Source organism: Diplotaxodon limnothrissa, linkage group LG18 (assembly GCF_057381915.1).
Source record: "Diplotaxodon limnothrissa isolate DT_005_m linkage group LG18, D_limnothrissa_male_GT1.1, whole genome shotgun sequence".
In the NCBI taxonomy this organism is placed as follows: Eukaryota; Metazoa; Chordata; class Actinopteri; order Cichliformes; family Cichlidae; genus Diplotaxodon; species Diplotaxodon limnothrissa.
In genome coordinates, this window is record NC_140613.1 from 42,879,444 (window position 1) to 42,898,986 (window position 19,543).

General features: G+C 41.8%; 1 protein-coding gene across 2 annotated transcripts in view; it reads right to left on the reverse strand.

The window, feature by feature from the left end:
• Positions 1-4,651: 4,651 nt before the first annotated feature.
• LOC146614228 (cadherin-6-like) overlaps positions 4,652-19,543 on the reverse strand; it is a 71,595-nt gene continuing 56,703 nt past the window's right edge. The window contains exons 10-12 of one of the 2 annotated variants that reach the window (XM_085378879.1): positions 18,484-18,601; positions 14,946-15,197; positions 4,652-5,455 (exon numbers count right to left, since the gene is read on the reverse strand). In XM_085378879.1, coding sequence (XP_085235005.1) covers positions 4,911-5,455; positions 14,946-15,197; positions 18,484-18,601 — 915 coding nt within the window. In that variant the 3' untranslated portion in view covers positions 4,652-4,910. Of the gene's footprint in view, positions 5,456-14,829; positions 15,198-18,483; positions 18,602-19,543 lie in introns of those variants that run through there. The other variant, XM_085378880.1, reaches the window with a different exon arrangement.

Sequence of the window (19,543 nt, forward strand, 5' to 3'; positions counted from 1 at the left end):
GCCCAGTCACAAAGTGAGATGTGACCAGAGATGGGCAGTAACATGTTACTTGTAAAGCGTTACTGTAATCTGATTACTTTTTTCAGGTAACGAGTAAAGTGAGGGATTACTATTGCAAAAACGGTAATTAGATTACCGTTACTTCCCGTAGGAACGCTGCGTTACTGCGTTACTAAAACCATGATTTTTTTTGCGAGAATGTCTCACGACAGTGACGTAAGCGAGTGCGACGTTCGTGACAACAGCTGTGTGCAGATCAACAATGGATCATATATCGAGTGCAGAGAGAGTGTGAGCGTGCAGCGTTTAAAGCGTGGAAGTACTGACCTTACTTTGAGTTTGATTCCATAAAAAGTGACAAAAACATTAGTGTCCGCTGTGCGTGGGAAGAAAACAAGAGCAAGCCCAGCTTGCTCTTGTTTCTGCGAAAGTGAAAAGGTCAAAGACGTAGCACAAGCTCTCTGTTACACTCAGCTGTTAAAATAAGGTAACTGCTTTTTCCAATATGCTTTTAGAAATGGCAGATTTATTTAGGTGGTACGTGCCATTCTGTTTCCCTGTCAGGAGGGTAAAGTGCTTGTGTTGTGCATTCGTGGGACGTTTGGGTTTTACCGCGGTTTACACTTCAGGTTGCAAGAACATTTTAACCGCCTGTAGAAGCGACAAGAAAAAGTTAATTAAAAGTTCCAGAAACATCCTAAAGTTTCCATGCCTCCTTTTCCTGTGGAAGCAGCTAACAGATAACCTGGGTGGGTTGAACTTGCCTCATCGTACAGAGCCCAGCTGTCCTCAGAGTTCATCAGCTCAGAGCTTAAAATAAAGCCACTCTGTTGAACATCCTTCCTGAAACAGCGCTCTGTGCACCATTAAACTGTAGCAAATCTCCCATCACTACATCCGAGTCTGATCACTTTCCTGATATCCATGCTCATTAGAATCACTTTTTATAAACATTGCAGAGTCCGTCCATAAGTTGATAACCTCAGTGGATTTTAAAGAATATATAAAGTACAGACTTTCAGCTTAAATTTAGGAAGTCTAACAAAAGTATTGCATAAACTGTTCAGGAGTTACAGCCACTTTTATTCAAAATCTGAATACAAAAATGTCATAATTGTCCAAACACTGAGGTGTGACTCTCCGCTTACGGCGGCTGTCCTGCTTTCCAGAAGAAATGTTTTGGAAGAAATGTCTGCAGCAGGACTTTCCTGTTGCATTAGAGCAGTGTTTAGTAAAACGACTGTAGTAATCATGCATCGAAATTACTGGAGTGTAAGACAGAGACCAAAGCTTCAATACAAAAGTTTATTTTCATCAAATTAAAAAAGCAGTAAAACATCATCGTATACAGAGAGTAGACTGCCCACAGTGAGTTTCAGACAGTGAAGCTGGGTGGCGTTTGAGGTTTTTCCCTTCTCAGAATATCATCATCGTGTCTTGTAAATATACGGAGCCAAAGGAAAAACAAGTGGACATTTTCGTTTTAAGCCTTCAGAGCAGGGTCACGAAACACAGCTGGAACAAACTGATACTTTTAGTGAGACACACAATACAAAACCCCTGATATAAAATCATGACATGTATCACTGAGGTTGGCGGTTGTGATTTCACCTTCAGCTTCATTAATTAGTGCTAATGACAAATTCACTGCCCCAGTTTTACTTAATTACTAGGGGTGCAACGATACTCGTATCGATATTGAACCGTTCGATACAGTGCTTTCGGTTCGGTACGCATATGTATCGAACAATACAAAATGTTTAATTTATTTTATCAACTTTTCTTCTGACGATGCTGTCTGTGTTGAGCGCTCAGTGGATCTGCGTTCGACTTATCCGCCTAGGCTGCACTGTCGAACGCAGATCCACTGAGTGCAGCGCAAGCTAGCAAGACAGAAACTAAGCTCATTGCAACATGGCAAACTGAACCTCCCCCACCCTCATTCAGATCTGGCGTTTGGAATTATTTTGGTTTTCATGTGACGTATGACCCTGAAGGTAAGCGAGTCATGGACTAAAGTAAAACAGTATGTTGGATGTGCCACGCAATGCTCAATTACATGGGTGGGAACTAGTGTGTTAGCGCAGTTAGCTTGTTAGCTTGTTGGCCGTCCAGCCCCACGCACGGGGCGATCCGCAGTAGCTCGTTAACGGAGATTTGCCGTATTGTGGCGTTAACGTCATTTCAGATTAACGCTGACAGCACTAGTGGGAACACAACGAATATGACTGCACATTTACTCCGACAGCATCCTAGTGCAAAGACAAGTGGAAGCAGACAAAAACAACAAGCAGCATGCTAGAAACTTTACCCGAGTCATTTAGACAGCCGTTAGCACAGGATTCTCCTTATGGGGACCTGATATGTTTAATATGCTGCTGAGAATATAGCCCAGAAGAAGCGTATAGTATAGCTTTTATTTTGAAAGAGCCATTTCTCTGTAATAAACTCTCTTTTCCAAAGATGAGGGATTCCTCAATCAGATAGATTTTTTTTTTTAAATTATTTTGTTGTTTCAGCAACATTAAATTTAAAAACTGTACGTTTGAGTTAAAATATATATTTATAATTGTAATAAATGACAAATTAAAAAGGCATGAACATTTTTTTGTATCGAACCGAACTGTGAATTTTGTGTATCGTTGCACCCCTATTAATTACAGCATTTAAAAACAAAAGCTGAAGAAGCAAGCAGATAAACCAGTGAAGGAGGCAAACTGGTTTCCTTTTTCTCATCCACAAAAACCAGTGGGTGAAATCTGTGCCACAAGACCTTTGGGCAAAAACATTTTGATCATAATCAAACTATGAACTACAGAGGAGACGACAACAGATATGAAACTGAAAACAAGGTAACCAGTCACCAAAAAACCCACGAGGGCTTTGTTGACTGAAGCAGGGCTGCTTTTCACCTTTGAACCAAATTCACCTGGAACAGTTTGTTACCATTGATTTGAATACAAGTCTAACAAACCCTGTAAAGTGAAATTCCTTCATTTGTGCTGTCTCATTGACACTTTGGTGACAAGCTAAATACTTACGTTGAATTTCTTGATGTTACTGTAAGGCTGTTTCCCTGCTGTTTTAGCCCATGTAAAGAAAAGTTGGAGTCTTGAGTTCCTGATTGTTCCACTTTACAGAAACTGGCTTCAGCTCAGTCAGGGTGCAGAAGCAGGAGCTCCCAACATGGTTCTCAATTAAACTAATTGGAGCGTAATTTGCTATTTACCTCTGATTCTAAATATTAGCCCCCATTTTAAATTCTCTGTTCACATCAGAATGACTCACGTACTTTCATTACTCTTATAAGTGATTTTTGTTCAAAATCAATAGCATTCTGCTAATGCATGCTAATGGGTTCGTTAAGAATTTACATCAACACGCTTCCTTCTGGTACATGCTTTCAAATGGTAACTAGATGTTAGTCGGACACTTCCATCTGGTTGAGGTGGTTAAAGGTGAAGCTTGCAGGAGGCTGCTGTTATAGATTTTCTACCATTGTTTGCTTTGTGGCTAAAATCCAAATACAGGCTGCAGAGGAGCGGCTGCTGTCGCTGTGATCACCAGTGAATATCGAAACCTTCTACAGTCGTTGATCGAAACGTGATGGAAGTCTCCAGGAAAAAAACGCTGAAGAGTTCTGGGTTACAGCACCATAGTTACTCGTAACCATAGGGTTACTCGTATGAGCATGTATTAGTAACCCCGGCACTATGGTGCTGTACAGCAGCATTCATTCTAGATCATCACACAAGCAGAATTCTAGAGTATTTAAGAGGTCTTTGTCTATGTTCTCTATTTGTATCAATATTTTTACATTATACTGATGCAAACACATTTTTGCATTCTGCACTCACATCTCTGACAACAGATTCCCCTGTATCCTACACACTGGACAAGGCATCTTATTTACAGTGTTCTTGGTATGGTGGATGTGTTAGCATACAGTTGGTGACGCAGGGTTTATGTTCAACTGTGTCTTGATGTTAAGAGTGTCCGAGTCTTCACCAGCTCCTGAGAGAGATGTACAGGACTGCTGAACGCACCTGTCTGTAGCCATACTTTATGATTATTTTCCTGGAGATTTGATGTTTAACATTACATGTAAAATATGGTGAATGCAGCTTTGTTTGATTTCAATCATTCTCTCCATCGCGGCATGAAGAGTGACACCCCTGCTGTGAAGGCATGGACTCTCCATGTACATGATGGAAACTATAAAGCATACTGTCAAAGAAAACATTACTCGACAACTGTTTTTGTTATATAAACTTGTATTTTGTAATAGGAAAAGACTCTGGAGAAATTAAAGACGCAACTGATTATAGTTCCAGTATAATGAGTTCAACCACAGTTCTGCCACCAGAACAAGAAAGCAAAAAAGACAAACAATCATGTAAGAGTAAGTCGACCCCTCCAACAGGCGTCCACTGTTCTGTTTGCAGGGCAGCAGAAGGGCACTTAGCTGAAAGAAAGAATGAAAGCAAAAGAACTCAAACCTCATTTAGGCCTGCCACGAGTCTTTGAAAGTTTCCTATGATTAGAGCTGAAGATATTTGGGCTTCACCGTTGTGATAGTTGATTAACATTTCTACATAAGATTCCAAAAATAGAGATTTAAGACTTTTATCACCTTTGAAAATGACTTGGTAAACTGTTTCTGGACGGGTGTGCAGTGAGGACAGATCAAAGCTTAGCTGGTGATCTCAAATTTTATTTATAGGCATTCGCACCTACCAGCACATCTGTTGGGTTCTATATGAAGTCTATGTGTGCTCAAGTGCTCATATTTTCTTAAAGCAATTTTAAGAGGCAGCTCTCTCAGTTTAGTAGCTTGAATGTTGCTATCCTCAGATCTGCAATGGTCTAAATGTCACCTGAACTCATCTTTGACACAGATGGTGTAGCTGTTAGAAGTCACTGTCCTCAGCCTCGTACAGGTCAGCTAGTTTCCTGAAACGGGGCCCCCAGTCACTCAGGTAGTTGTAGTCCTGTTCAGCCTCGGATGAAGCCGAGCCCAGCGAACTGAGCGACTCGGCCACTGACCCCACTCCTTCATAGGCATACGTGGCCAGTGAGTCGTACGGTGGCGCTGTGGGGCTATAGTCATTCTCCATCACTCTCTGGTTGATGAACTCGCATACATCCCCATTATCACGTGCAGCCATGCGTATTGGAGGCATAAGCAGGCTGGAGGGAGCTGGGGCAGGGTGGCGAGTTGTTGGATACAGCAGAGTATCAGTAGGGATGATGTCACGCCTCTGTTTAGCACCCTCATCAGAGGCAGCTGCAGCAGCTGGGTGTCGCAGGGCGCCAATATCAAAAGCCTGGGTGTCCTCCTCGCCACCACCCTCATCATTGTAGCTAACCACGTTGTCCCTGACATCTTCTTTGGAGATAATAAGAGGTTCCTGCTTCCTTTGGTGTCTTAATGCTGTGAATAGAACCACAACCACTGTAGAAAAGAGAACAACGATGCAGGATTAGATTATAATCGTGTCCCAGTGGAGCATGAATTTAAACAACCAGCCACCATAGATAACAGATATAAGGACCACTGCTGCTTAATTAAATGATCTCATTTTTGGTCACTTTGTGTTTCTTTGTTATGCCCTATGATGAACATTGTTCACAATAGTTGCTGAGATCTGGGAACAAATGAAGCCCTTTATCTACTGGTAAAATCAGACTCTGTTATGTGGTAGGCACCCTGTTGCCTCTCACAGTCCTAAAGCAGTTGGATGTGATCAGTGTTGGGGAGTAACGGAATACATGTACCGCCGTTACGTATTTAAAATACAAAATATGAGTAACTGTATTCCGTTACAGTTACCGTTTAAAAAGGTGGTATTCAGAATACAGTTACTTTGTTGAAATAAATGGATTACACTGCGGTACTTTCCTGTTTCATGTTGTCGCGGGTGAGGACTGTTTGGGTTTTGTTTGACAGCTACGCTCTGTTGTTCCAGGCGGCAGCGTTACGGTTGCCATGGTTACAGGGCGACGCTCTCTCTCTCTCTGCGACTGTGTGTTTCCTGGGTGAGAGAGCGCATTTTCGTTGTTGTTGTGCTAAGCTAACAGGCAGAATGCTACAAGCATAGCTCTAAAGAATGCAGCATCATGGGCAGTGTAGTCCGTGCTGCAGGGAGAATGGACTGCCATACACGTTATGGGTCTGTGAGCGCGAGGAGGGAGAAAAAGGCGAGTGGAAAGGTACGAGTTGTCATTGAGAAAAAACGGGAGCTGGAAGCATGTAAATATAATAATAACCACTGCAGCCAAGAAGAGTGCCTGACGAGCCCAGTTGTAAGTAAGCTATTAAGACTCGACTGTACACCGTGTTCCTGTTTTCCTCCGAAACAATAAGTTCCGTTGGAGCAGTCTTTCAACGCCTCTCTCTGTCTGTCGCAAGAAAAGTTGACCCACACAACAAAGTAAAGCTATTTTTCGGCTACGAGCCGACAGGGACCCCGCCGTATTAGTCAGAGGTCCCTTTACTACAGTTCGGAGTCGCGGACCTTCAGTAATAGTAATAAATCACACAGCAATAGTACATTCACGTTGTTGTAAAAAGCATGATAATATATTAAGTAATCCAAAGTATTCAGAATACGTTACTGTCATTGAGTAACGTAACGGAATACGTTACAGAATACATTTTGGGGCATGTATTCTGTATTCTGTAATGGAATACATTTTAAAAGTAACCTTCCCAACACTGGGTGTGATTTAAACAAGGAAGTGAGCAGTTAAACAGGATATACCTGTCATCATTCACACAGAGTTAAAATGGGCTAGAACACATGTGTCAAAGTCAAGGCCCGCGGGCCACATCCAAGCCCGGCGTACATTTATATCCGGCCCGCGAGATCATTTTATATAGATGTACTGTTATTGTTATGCATGGCCCGGCGATATGAGGCGCTAATAATATACAAACTACAGATCCCATAATGCAGCACTGCAGCATCCTTGCTGACCGCTAGGCTAACTGGGAACATTCCCACCTCAATCAAGTCAAACTTCTGTTATCCAATTGTTCAGTCTGACGTCACTAGCCGTGTCTGGGCCTAAACTCCGCTGCAGGTCCATATATCAAACGATCACTGTGGCATTACTGAGAGTTAAAAACTGTCTAAAGTCTTTCATCTTTAATAAAATGATCAGCGTTCTGCTCTACCAGGTGTAACAATTGAGTTTAACATCCAGGCATCCATGAAAACGGAAGTTATGACATTTAACGGAGTTAGAAGTTAGCAGGGAGTTAGCTCGCTAGCTTCTATCTGAATACAATATAGCATGTCCTGACTGCGGGGTTTTGGAAACAAATTCAAACGTACAGCTCTGTTATCACTTCCAACATAAATGAAGACAGAAAACTAAACAGCAGTGACGTTTGTAGGGTTACTGAAGTTTGGCTAGCTGGTATATAATGATGTGCTACGTGACCGCTAGCGACATAGCTATGTTAGCATAATATAAACAAGCTAACTTTTTTTCCACTGGATAAAAGTTAACGTGAGTGTTCTCGGTGGTCAGGAACAAATGTAATCGCATGGCAGGATGCTGTAAAAGGACCAAACTTCAGCCAGAGAACAACTGAGATAATCTATCCACAATACGAGGTTAGTCATTCATATACTGCTGCATGGTCTGGGCTGTAGTTACATCCTAAGGTTTTAAAAACTGAGCTTAAATAAATGATTAGCGGTAATAAAAGCCGAGGGAGGTCAACAGTGATCACTGACTGTTTTAGGGGCTTTTTGAGATCAAATAGAAGAAAATACAAAACATTAAACATGTTAACAACACAAAAGCCATATTAAACGCAGACTACTTTAGGCCCAGAAGTAGGATTCGTCACGTCATCACTTAACGACCGGATTGCGAAGCTAGCCGCTTACAATGGTGGAGAGAAAAGTTGATTCTGAAAGCAGAGCCTTTCAGCACCAGTGGGAGGCTGAATATATGTTTACAGACATGCTGGTAAAGCCGTGCGTCTTATTAGTGGAGCTAATGTGGCTGTAGTTAAGGAATTTAGTTTAAGACGGCACTACGAGACAAAACGTCAGGATAAGCTGAAAAACCTAAATGCAGAAACTACAGGAAGTAGAATCGTTTGTCACCAGAGCAAAATCACAAACTGAAGCTGTTGTGAAAGCAAGTTTTATTGTAGCAGAGGAGCCAAATGAGCCCGGTACCACTCTGAAGAGCTGCAGGATGAAGCTGTGTGACGTCTTCCGTCCAGACAAAACGCAGATTTAGGCAAATGTGAGCCTGAGCAGAAATACGATTGCTGATCGGGTTTGTGAGACAGCCACTGATTTAAGAACACAGTTGTGTGAAAGAAGCAAAAACTTCACTGCATACTCTCTTGCTGTGGATGAAAGTAGACATGATGGACACTGCACAGCTGGCCATCTTCATCCGTGGAGAGGAAATATTGAACATTAAATCGATGCACGGGACAACGACAGGAAAATACATTTTTTAAAACATGTCAAAGTGTAACGACGTGAAACTGTCCTGGGACAAACTTGTTGGACTTACAACAGATGGAGCGCCGGTGCTGTGCGGTGAAAAAAGTAGTCAGCAGGATGCGAGTAAAGATGCAGGAGAAATGTACCGGTGAGTTATCAGCATATCACCGCATCACACACCAGGAAAGGCTGTGTGGTCCTAAAAATGGAGCATGTAATGATCACCGTGATGCAGACCGTACATTTTATCTGAGCTAAAAGTTTAAATCACCGTCAGTTTCAGTCTTTTATGTGGGAAATAGATTCAGAGTTTGCCCACATTCCTTCATGCAGAGCTCCGCTGGCTGAGTTGGGATAAAAGTTCTCAACAGAGTTTTTGAGCTCAGCAAGGAAACCTGTCAGTTCATGGACATGTATGATGCGGTGAAGGCGTTTCAAGCTGTCACTAATGCACCAGTGCAGCCTGCCTCACTTCCCCTGTTGCCAAGTAATGTTGAACCAAGTCAGCGGACTTTGCTGAGCTGCACCTGTGCAGATTCAGATGCAGCTGCAGTGTAATGATGCACTCAGGGAAAGTACGACACTGAACGTCCCGCACAGTTTATTAGCTCCACTCCTGCAGCAGCGCCCAGCTCCGTCTACATGCGGCTCCAACCTTGTGTTTGCTTTCATTTACTTTTTCTGGGGGTTTTGGCAGCATGTTCATATTTCTAACTTGCATAATTTTGACAGGATATATTTTTATGAAGAGCAAAATATTTAAAGTTAAAGTTTATTTTTTTTAAGTTTATTTAATCTGGAATAATATTCCTGTCTGTTTTTATTCATATTTATGTTTAAAAAACAGTTTTAGTGTCTTCAATAAATGTTTATCTTGTTTGGCCCCCGACCTAAAGTGTGCCTTGAGTTTTGGCCCCCTGTGCAATTGAGTTTGACGCCCCTGGGCTAGAACAATGTGAAACACTGTTCTGGGACCAGTTAAATCAATAAATGTCATTGGCACTTTTATACATAAAGCCTGGTGTTCCTTTCAGCTGTAGTGTGGAGATTTCTACTCAATAATCACGATTTGTTTCGTGTTATTTCTTTCAAGGAGCTCAAAGAATAAGAAGAAACATACAAGCGGGTTTCAGGATGTGTGGTTGTGCAAAATCTGGCTTCCAAGGAGCAAGACTTGAGTCATTTTGAAGGTGGTGGTTGGCAGCAGTTCCCCAGGCTTTCTGAAGTCTTTGAAAGTTTTCCCATGAACACCAGCTGCTTTTTCACCATTCTTTAATTGTTGTAGCTGTCTGTTTTCAGAGGAGTTTTTGTTTATTTTGTTTCATTTTTGTCACTTTAAATTGACCCATGACTCATTCCTGTTAGCTTTATCATCACTCTAGCACAGGGGTCTGCAACCTTTAGCACCCAAAGAGCCATTTGGAGCTGGTTTCCACGCAAAAGAAAACACTGACAGCTGCAAATACTTTGTGACATCTAAAATGAAGACAACACTGTATATATTGTTTTTTTACCTTTATGCTTTGTGTGAACAACTAAAGTGTGTTGCTTATGAAATCCATGAAGTGCTACAGAGAAAATTACATTTTATTTATGTAATGAACACATTTTGAACTCTTAAAGAAATATAAGAAAAGGAAAGCTGAACTAAAATGATCCAGAAACAAAAACTGTTGTGAGCCGCCAGCCTTATATCTCCTTTGGGCTTTTGGAGCCTTGACCTGACTTTTAAAAAATAACTGGGGAAAAAAGCTCGATGCTGCTGAAAGATAAAAAATAGATATTTGCAAAATTCTGCCTAAATATGTATTTTACCAGGTTAATGTGTGTAGCGGGGCGTGGTCTGCAGCGCCAGCTGTGTGCGCACAGCAACCACATATGAAAAGTGGTCAATAAAGAGATGGGACTTCTGCTCCTGAACCTCTGCGCACAGCGTCTGCAGATCGAGGCTGTACTTTCATCTTCACGCAGGACTGTAAGCTGTCGTCTGTGAGGCGTGAGCGTGTTTGTCTTTAACATAGTTCGCGGTGGAGCTGCTGACATAATGTGGATCCGAAGGTGCATAACTGGCCTACCTGGGGTTGAAAGTCTCGATAAATGCAGGCGTTTCGGCGGCTACACTGGCTTCTGCGAGTGTGACGCTTATTTTGAGTGATGAAAAACTAATAGAATATAATTTTATTTTTATATTTCAATATCACAATAATCTTCCAATTTAGAACTACAAGTTAAAAAAAGAACTAATATAAATAAAATACACTTCAGCTAAATACTTCTAATTTATTTTCCCAAACCACGCGGAGCCGCAGTATAAGGACTAAAGAGCCGTATGCGGCTCCGGAGCCGCAGGTTGCCGACCCCTGCTCTAGCTCACGTCATACTGGGCTCTTTTTGTGCCACTTTTTTCATTCGTATGAACGCCATTTCCGCTGTGTTGGGTGTAGCATAGCCAAACTTGCCAGCCGGTTTCGTTTTTGTAAAATCTTCAAATTTTCAGTCTGATTTTCTTACATCAGCCTAACACGGCTTAGCAGCAAAAATACTCACACTCAACACCCTAGGGACCGTTTTGTGCCCCATTGAAACCCATTATAAACGCTATTTTTCACGGCAAAAAAATTACGGTCAAATCGATCATCAGGTCTCCAGCTTAGGTTTCGTTTTGGACTACAGGCCTTAGAGTTGTAATTTTTTTATTTGTCCACCGGGTGGCGCCCTTGCTCCACATGTGACGCCTGCTGGAACATACACATGTTCTCCAGCGGCCTGCTCGAGACAGATACCCGGAAAAGGCACACTAATTTCCCGCGTACAGCAGCAGCTTGGCCCGCTGCTCGTTCCGGACCATTTTCTACCCTTAGGTTCGTTTGATTTTTTTTTTTTTTTTTTTTAATCAACAGGAAATGACGTATTTGTTTTCACGTGGTAGCGGAAGTGTGTGCTGCAGACACGGGAACCGAACCATATGCTCCGGCGCTGCGCGAAACACACCCGCGGCAGAGGCACTCCTCCCCGGGGGAGCAGGAGCAGCAGCGCCGCCTGGGGACATTTTTGGCTTCTGGAAAAAAAATTAAAACCGGATCGAAATTAATGTTCGTGCCAATCTTTTGTCCATCTAAAGGCCTAATTATAATAACAATAAAATATTACTTCAAATGTTTTTTTTGGAAAATATTTTATGTTTTATGTTTTATGTTTTTGGGGCAAAAAAAGCAGTGCGCTCATGTGACGAAACCGGGATATAAAGGGTTAAAATCCGCGAAATGTAATTAAAACTTGACATGAATATTTCAAGGAGAAGTAGGTCTAAAAGATTGGCTAATTTAAAGTGGAATAAAATATTAATATATAAATTTTTTATAGCACTTTTTGGGCGTGGTCGATAGTGTGCATTTTATGAAATGCGCTCCTGGAAAAAAAATAAAAGGCGATCGAAATGACTCTTGGTGCCAATCTTTAGTCCATCTAAAGGCCTAATTATAATAACAATTGAATATTACCTCAAATGGTTTTTTTGGAAAATATTCAAGTTTTTTGTTTTTTGGGGCAAAAAAAGCAGTGCGCTCATGTGACGAAACCGGGATATAAAGGGTTAAAATCCGCGAAATGTAATTAAAACTTGACATGAATATTTCAAGGAGAAGTAGGTCTAAAAGATTGGCTAATTTAAAGTGGAATAAAATATTAATATATAAATTTTTTATAGCACTTTTTCGGGCGTGGCAGAAAACGATCCCTAGGGTGATGAACGTAAGTTTTTTAAAGGATGACGTGAGGGCTAGATTCTTGGTTAGCTTAGCCTTAGCATGCTATCTCTGCAGGTGCTTGCAAAAAGCCAGAGTTGTGTAGCATGTTGTTGTTGTGATTGCACTTTTATTTTTATTGCACAAAATGACAATGTCCATATCCATGCTGCAGACTGCAGCACTGTTTTCCTCACCCTACACATGAACTCAAATCAGCTGATTGTAGCACAAGTGCAAATGGAACCAATAGTGAGATCGATATTGAACTTCTCGATTTTCAGCCCTAATCATCACTTTATATGCACTTGTAATGTGAAAGATTTTTATAGTGGGCCTAGGTGCTGCAAATGGACTGACAACAAAAACCGACTATATGTGTGGTGGGTTAGAAGTTTGGATAGAAGCAAGCCTTGATATTTGTGTACGCTCCTTAGTGTGCCCTAGTGTGCCCAGTAAGGGTGGGTTTTTATAATCGATTTATCGATTAAAATCGATTCTGGCTTGGATAACGTAAAATCGATTCATTAAAATCCTGAATCGATTTTTTAATATAAATTTATTTTGCCCGAAATGCCAGAATCTCTGGTGAAACGTCACAAAATTTCAACAACCACCAAACAGCTAAGACAGTGAATGAGAGCAGGAACACGGCTTCTGCACAAAGACAAAACCCGCGGATCAGAATCAGTGAGATGTCGCCTTTCTCACAGTCGGGGCTGAAAGCCGACAGCTCGCCGATTCTGATGCGTCGGCGGCTCCGCGCTTTGTGTTCACGCCCTTTATGCGCTGATTCTAAAGCTGTTAGTTTGATCTCTCTCCAAACAACATTGACCGAACCAGCAGCAGAAGAAGATCCAAACTACGCTTCACATAAACATCGTCATGAATTCACTCTGACTTTTGCTGTTTTGCTTCCACCAGGATAAAATCACACTTCATGCACAGCTCTCTCTCTCTCTCTCTCTCTCTCTCCCCCTCTCTCTCTCTCTCTCTCCTCTCTCTCTCTCTCTCCCTCTCTCCCTCTCTCTCTCTCTCCCTCTCTCCCTCTCTCTCTCTCTCTCCCTCTCTCCCTCTCTCTCTCTCTCTCTCTCCCTCTCTCTCCCCCTCTCTCTCTCCCCCTCTCTCTCTCTCTCTCTCTCTCTCTCCCCCTCTCTCTCTCTCTCTCTCTCCCTCTCTCTCTCTCTCTCTCTCTCTCTCCCTCTCTCTCTCTCTCTCCCTCTCTCCCTCTCTCTCTCTCTCTCTCTCCCTCTCTCTCTCTCTCTCTCTCTCTCTCCCCCTCTCTCTCTCTCTCTCTCTCTCTCTCTCTCTCCCCCTCTCTCTCTCTCTCTCTCTCCCTCTCTCCCTCTCTCTCTCTCTCTCTCTCTCTCTCTCTCTCTCTCTCTCTCCCCCTCTCTCTCCCCCTCTCTCTCTCTCCCCCTCTCTCTCCCCCTCTCTCTCTCTGTACTTCAACAACAGTTTCCCGTCTAAAAATCTGTTTTCTTCATTATTCGCTTGCTTGTTACGCACAAGTCTACCGTTGTTTACAGCGCTGTGGGCCGACGGTTTTTTATTTTATTTTATATACTTCCGAAAAGAAAACCTCATTTCTGCTGTTCAATACTGAACAAACTTAAACTTTTTAAAATTATGCAAAATGCAAAACGCCGTGTCTCTAATCAAACCGCTGTAACTTCAGAGGTAACGTTCATATGCTGATTAATGGTTTTCTTTCGTTTTTGATGTACTGCAGAATATTTTTATAAAATCCAGAACAGGAAAATCACCTTCATGTTTTTCTGTGTTTTATCTTCAGCGACTTTGACACAAAGGCCTCTGCTGTGATGCTCACACCTTGGATAAAGTCTGGAAAGTGTCAGCTTCCTTCTTATAGATACAAAAATATGTAAATGTACTGATCTGAATTATAATATTTCTGACTGTCAAAATTTCCCAGATTCAAATCGAATCGATTCAGGATCTTGTGAATCGGAATTGAATCGATTCTAGAAATCAGTGACGATACCCAGCCCTAGTGCCCAGTGTGTGTTCTTCTCACTTCGCCCACATTCATTCACATACTTTTATGTTTTTCTCTGTAAGTGCTTTTCCTCTAACATTCAGACTCTGATGGGAGTTGATGAGGTTGGAGTCAGTATTTTGCCCAAGGATATTTTGGCATGTAGATTGGACAGCCAAGGATCAAATCGCCAAACTTGACCTGCTCTGTCTCCTGAGCTACAGCAACAAACACAGTTTTGTTTTGTTTGTCTCCTTAATTATGAAGAATGAGTCATTTTATGGTCTGCTACATGCCTTTCTTATTTATTCTTAGCCTGCAGGAAGAACAACTGTATACCACCACTTTCTAGCTCTCATACCTGTATATCTGCTTCTTCTTCACATCTTAATCTAGACACAGATAGTGCCGCCTTGTGGTCTGTCTTTGAACTATATTAACTTTACAGCAACAACTTCTGATCATTATGAGTTTTCTTGTAAGGACAGTGAACGGTGTCTCCGGGGAAAAGAATTGTGTCTGCACCAAAACTGTAAGTGGTTTTTGTTTGCCCCTGCTCTCAATCTCAATGTTCTGATGAAATCACGGAGTGTTCCTGTAAACAAAGTCACTGAAAATTCCTCAGCCCTCCACTTTGGGGAAGGACTAAGATGGTATGATATGGTACAACTATGATATATAAATACAGGATATACATCTGTTTGCATATCCAGTCATACTTACAGAGGAGTATGATGGCACAGAGGAGGATGGCAACGAGGGCTCCTGTGCTGAGGCCAGGCGAGCTACTCAGAGCTTCGGGTTTACACAGTTCCATGTTGCCTTCATGGTCACAGGTACAAACCCTCACAGTAAGTGTGCCAGTGCTGCTCTGCATGGGGTAGTCATCATCGGTGATCACCACAGGAACCAAGTAGACGCTCTTGTGAAGGCGGCTATAGGTGTCTCGGCCAGTCAGGATGCCAGCAGTGTTGTCTAAGTTAGAGAAGGTTCTGTTAGAAGATCAGCATGGCCTGCAGCGTGACACTGTGCTCTCACAATACAAGGTTAAAAAACACTGATACCAGGGTGCAAGGAGAAATGTGAGTGCAACAAGGCATTACTAACAGGTTCTCCCTCACTGTTGAAACAAAGCATGGACAGGAATCTCTTTTACAACTTCGGCCAAAGGAGCTATAACATAGGGACAGATGGACAGATAATCATAGTGCAAAAAGTTTGACAATTAAATAAATATCTCTGATGAACTGTTTTAAGATAAGATAACTCTTTATTGTTTTTAGAAAAGTGTTTAATACTTTTTTAAAATCTCTGACCACATGATGATATGACATTGTAGAAAAGCTGCAGAGCGGAGGGATTACTGCTGCCACAAGAAAATATGAAATGCAAATTGAACAACCCATCCGTTATCGCTCACACTCCTTTTTTTTTTTTTTTTTTTGCCTGTCCCGTTTAGCTCTTTTGCATCAGAATTGTTGTCTAAAGGCAAAGAAAGATGCCCAACGGATTTACTTTACCAAATTGACCATCCCAGCCTTGCCGTAATGGTCCATTTGATTCACCTTTTATTGTTTCTTTTATTTCGCTCACACTCCTACCAGTGAATCTGACAGGTGCTGCCACTGGTTTAATGGGTTAAGTGGAACCTGCTTAACATCGACATCAAGAAGTCAACTGGTGGGGATAGGATCCCAGGGCGTGCCCTAAACGCATGTGCACATGAACTGGCAGTAGTGTTCACTGCGTGAGTAGGTCACTGAAAGAGGCTACACTCCCCACCTGCTACGACCATCATCCCTGCCCCAAACCTGGAGCCCTGGAGCTCCCAGTTGGCGTGGGTCGAACACGCCCACAACTTGCTGACCTCAGCAGCCACTGGCCTCTCCCCCTTCGAAACCTCACTCAGCTACCAGCCTCCTCTCCTACCATCCACAGAGGGTAAGCAGTTGGTCCCATTCATCTAGCATCGCCTTCGGAGTTTTGGGAGGTGTATTCACCTGTTTGTCCCTGTGTGCAAGTTTCTGATTCCACGAGACGGTAAGTGGTGAGCTGACGTTGGTGCGATTTCTGGGAGCGATTGCCATCGAGACTGGACCACACCATGCTCAGAGCTTTTTGAGCAGTAGCATGTTTGTCACCTTTATTCACTGTAAATACAAGCTCTGTACTCACTGGAAAACCAGCATTTGTGTGCTGCCTGTATATAGGTCAACCTCACTGGTCCTTTCTCTTCTGTTTATTTCATTTATTCAATATGCAGCTGCGAAAAAGACTGCTGTCAAAAGTTTCATTGTACAAAACCAGACACCAGATCTGATCTGATCAGAACGTTTGTGTAAAATGATAGAAAAACTTCACATTGATCTAAGCTGCACATTTTCCCACCTCTCCCTGCAGTGCTGGCCTCTCCATCACATTGATATCTATTAGGGGTGGGTTTTTATAATCGATTCATCGATTAAAATCGATTCTGGCTTGGATAACGTAAAATCGATTCATTAAAATCCTGAATCGATTTTTTAATATAAATTTATTTTGTCCGAAATGCCAGAATCTCTGGTGACATCTCACAAAATTTCAAGAACCACCAAACAGTAAATGAGAGCAGGTACAGGGATTCTTCACATAGACTTAAACACAGGGCGTGACCCGCGGATCAGAATCAGTTAGATGTCGCCTTTCTCACAGTCGGGGCTGAAAGCCGACAGCTCGCTGATCCGGCTCCGCGCTTTGTGTTCACGCCCTTTATGCGCTGATTCTAAAGCTGTTAGTTTGATCTCTCTCCAAACAATATTGACCGAACCAGCAGCAAAAGAAGATCCAAACGCTTCACATAAACATCGTCATGAATTCACTCTTTTACTGTTTTGCTTCCATTGCGATGCGCAGCTCTCTCTCTCTCTCTCCCTCTCTCCCTCTCCCTCTCTCTTTCTCTCTCTCTCTCGAACAGTTTTGCTTTCTTCATTATTCGCTTGCTTGTTACGCACAAGTCTACTGTTGCTTACAGCGCTGTCGGCCGCTGTTTTTTTCCCTTTTACATTCTTCCGAAAAGAAAACCTCATTTCTGCTGTTCAATACTGAACAAATTTAAACTTTTTAAAATTATTCAAAATGCAAAATGCTTAGCCGTGTCTCTAATAAAACCGCTGTAACGTCAGAGGTAATGTTCATTAATTAATGGTTTTCTTTCGTTTTTGATGTACTGCAGAATATTTTTTATAAAATCCCAGGCCAGGAAAATCTCCTTCATGTTTTTCTGTGTTTTATCTTCAGCTACTTTGACACAAAGGCATCTGCTGTGATGCTCACAGCTTGGATAAAGTCTTGCGAGTGTCAGCTTCCTTTTTATAGATACAAAAATATGTAAATGTACTGATCTGAATTATATTTCTGACTGTCAAAATTTCCCAGATTTAAATTGAATCGAATCGAATCGAATTAAATCGAATCGTGGATCGAATCGATTCGGGACCTTGTGAATCGGAATTGAATCGATTCTAGAAATCAGTGACGATACCCAGCCCTAATATCTATCTTTACCCTCATGGGGGTATTTAATTATTCACAATTTGTATGCGTATTGCAAAAGCTGTGAATGATAGGTGCCAAACTTTAATTGTGTTCTGCCAAAAACAATTCAAGTATGAGCTGCCTGACTGAATTATGGTTTAGAGTAAAGGGTTATAAGTCAAACCATTTAAACACTGGTTTAAAATGCAGTAAGTTATGATGAAGTCAGTATAGACCTCTGCTTCAACAGATGTACGTGCATTATCTGAGTTGGCTCCCCTGGTGGTGGCTGTGTTCATGCAATGAAGAGCAGCATCTCTTCAAATGTATATCTACGATTAACATCAATCAACCTGTGCTGCATTGATAGATGCTCACCCAGCTACCATCAATCTCAAGCCGAGGCAGAGGCAGATGTGGGCATGTCAAGTAAAGCTCTTTGGTGCACTCACATAATTGCAATGTGGATTCAACAGTAATCAGAACAAATATGATTTGGTCCTTGGTGTAGACTGAGCGGCTAACCCAAGGAGCCCTACACTGTATGTCTCTCAGTTTCAACTGTTATAAGAAAATGAAATGCTTCATCAGTAACAAGTTAAGGCAAAAATATCATTGTATTTGTTTAAATTGTTTTTATGCATTTTTTCCTACATTACTAAAATATTTTGGTTTAGTTTTTGTTTCATGCAATTTAAGTAAATAATACCCAAGAATCAAGTTTGAATAATTGTGTCAGATCACCTACCTCCATTGTCTCTGACGCTGAAATTTCTGTGGTGAGTCTCCTCTGGAGCCAGACTAAAGGCAAACTTGTGTCCGGATGATGGCTCATCAGCATCAACAGCACTCACTGTCTGGATCCGCTGCCAGAGACATCAACATTGATCAACACGAGCATCATGGTGGAGTCTGTAAAGCTGCCAAAGTGAGCAGCTTAGATAGATCAGGCTCATTGCTGCCTGTGCTACATCAATATCTCTGTCAGCAACAGCAGTCGATTAAACAGCACTTTGAAAAAGAACAGGAAACAGTGGTTAGCTTACCGAATCACACACAACAAATAAAACAAATACTTGATACCTCCATTTAGACTTTTGCTGCTGCTTTACACTTTAACAGCAGCACTAATGAACCTTTCCTTCTTTGGAAGTAAGCTGTTTTCTTTTTGGTATTCTAATGTCTTTACTCACCAATTTATATTCAAATGTAGCTACATACCTGCTTCCTGCTTTGAAAATGTAACAGCAGGACACAAAAGCAGAGTATTTAACTTTATGTTAGGAAAACAACAAATGTAGGATCACACCGAGTTTAAGATAAGATACCTTTATTAGTCCCACGAGTGGGAAATTTCATGTGGAGAATTTCAATGAAGAGAGGAGATTATTCTACAGCTGTAATCTGAGACCTTTCTTGGTTTTGATATGTTTTATCCAACAGTGTACACTTGCCACTGTTGACATCCATTGTAGCTGAAATCAATCTGTGAACAGCTGCTGTTCACTGTGTAGCAGCATGACACCAACGTTCCACAGCTACCTTTCAAGTCTGCAGGGTCGGAGAGTTTCATACTCCAAAGATAGATTTTGGGTGGAGAATCGGTGTAAGGCAACAGAAGCCGACACAGCTTCATGCAGTTTCGATGAATTTCAGGCTGAAACCAATTCAAAAACTATGAGTATAACGTGTGCTGTGGGTTTAACATACTGAATGAACATATAACATGTTAATATACTAATAGTGAAATAGAGAGTTCTGTTACTTCTGTGTGAAAAGGAGACCTCACTGAATGGAAGGGTCTATAT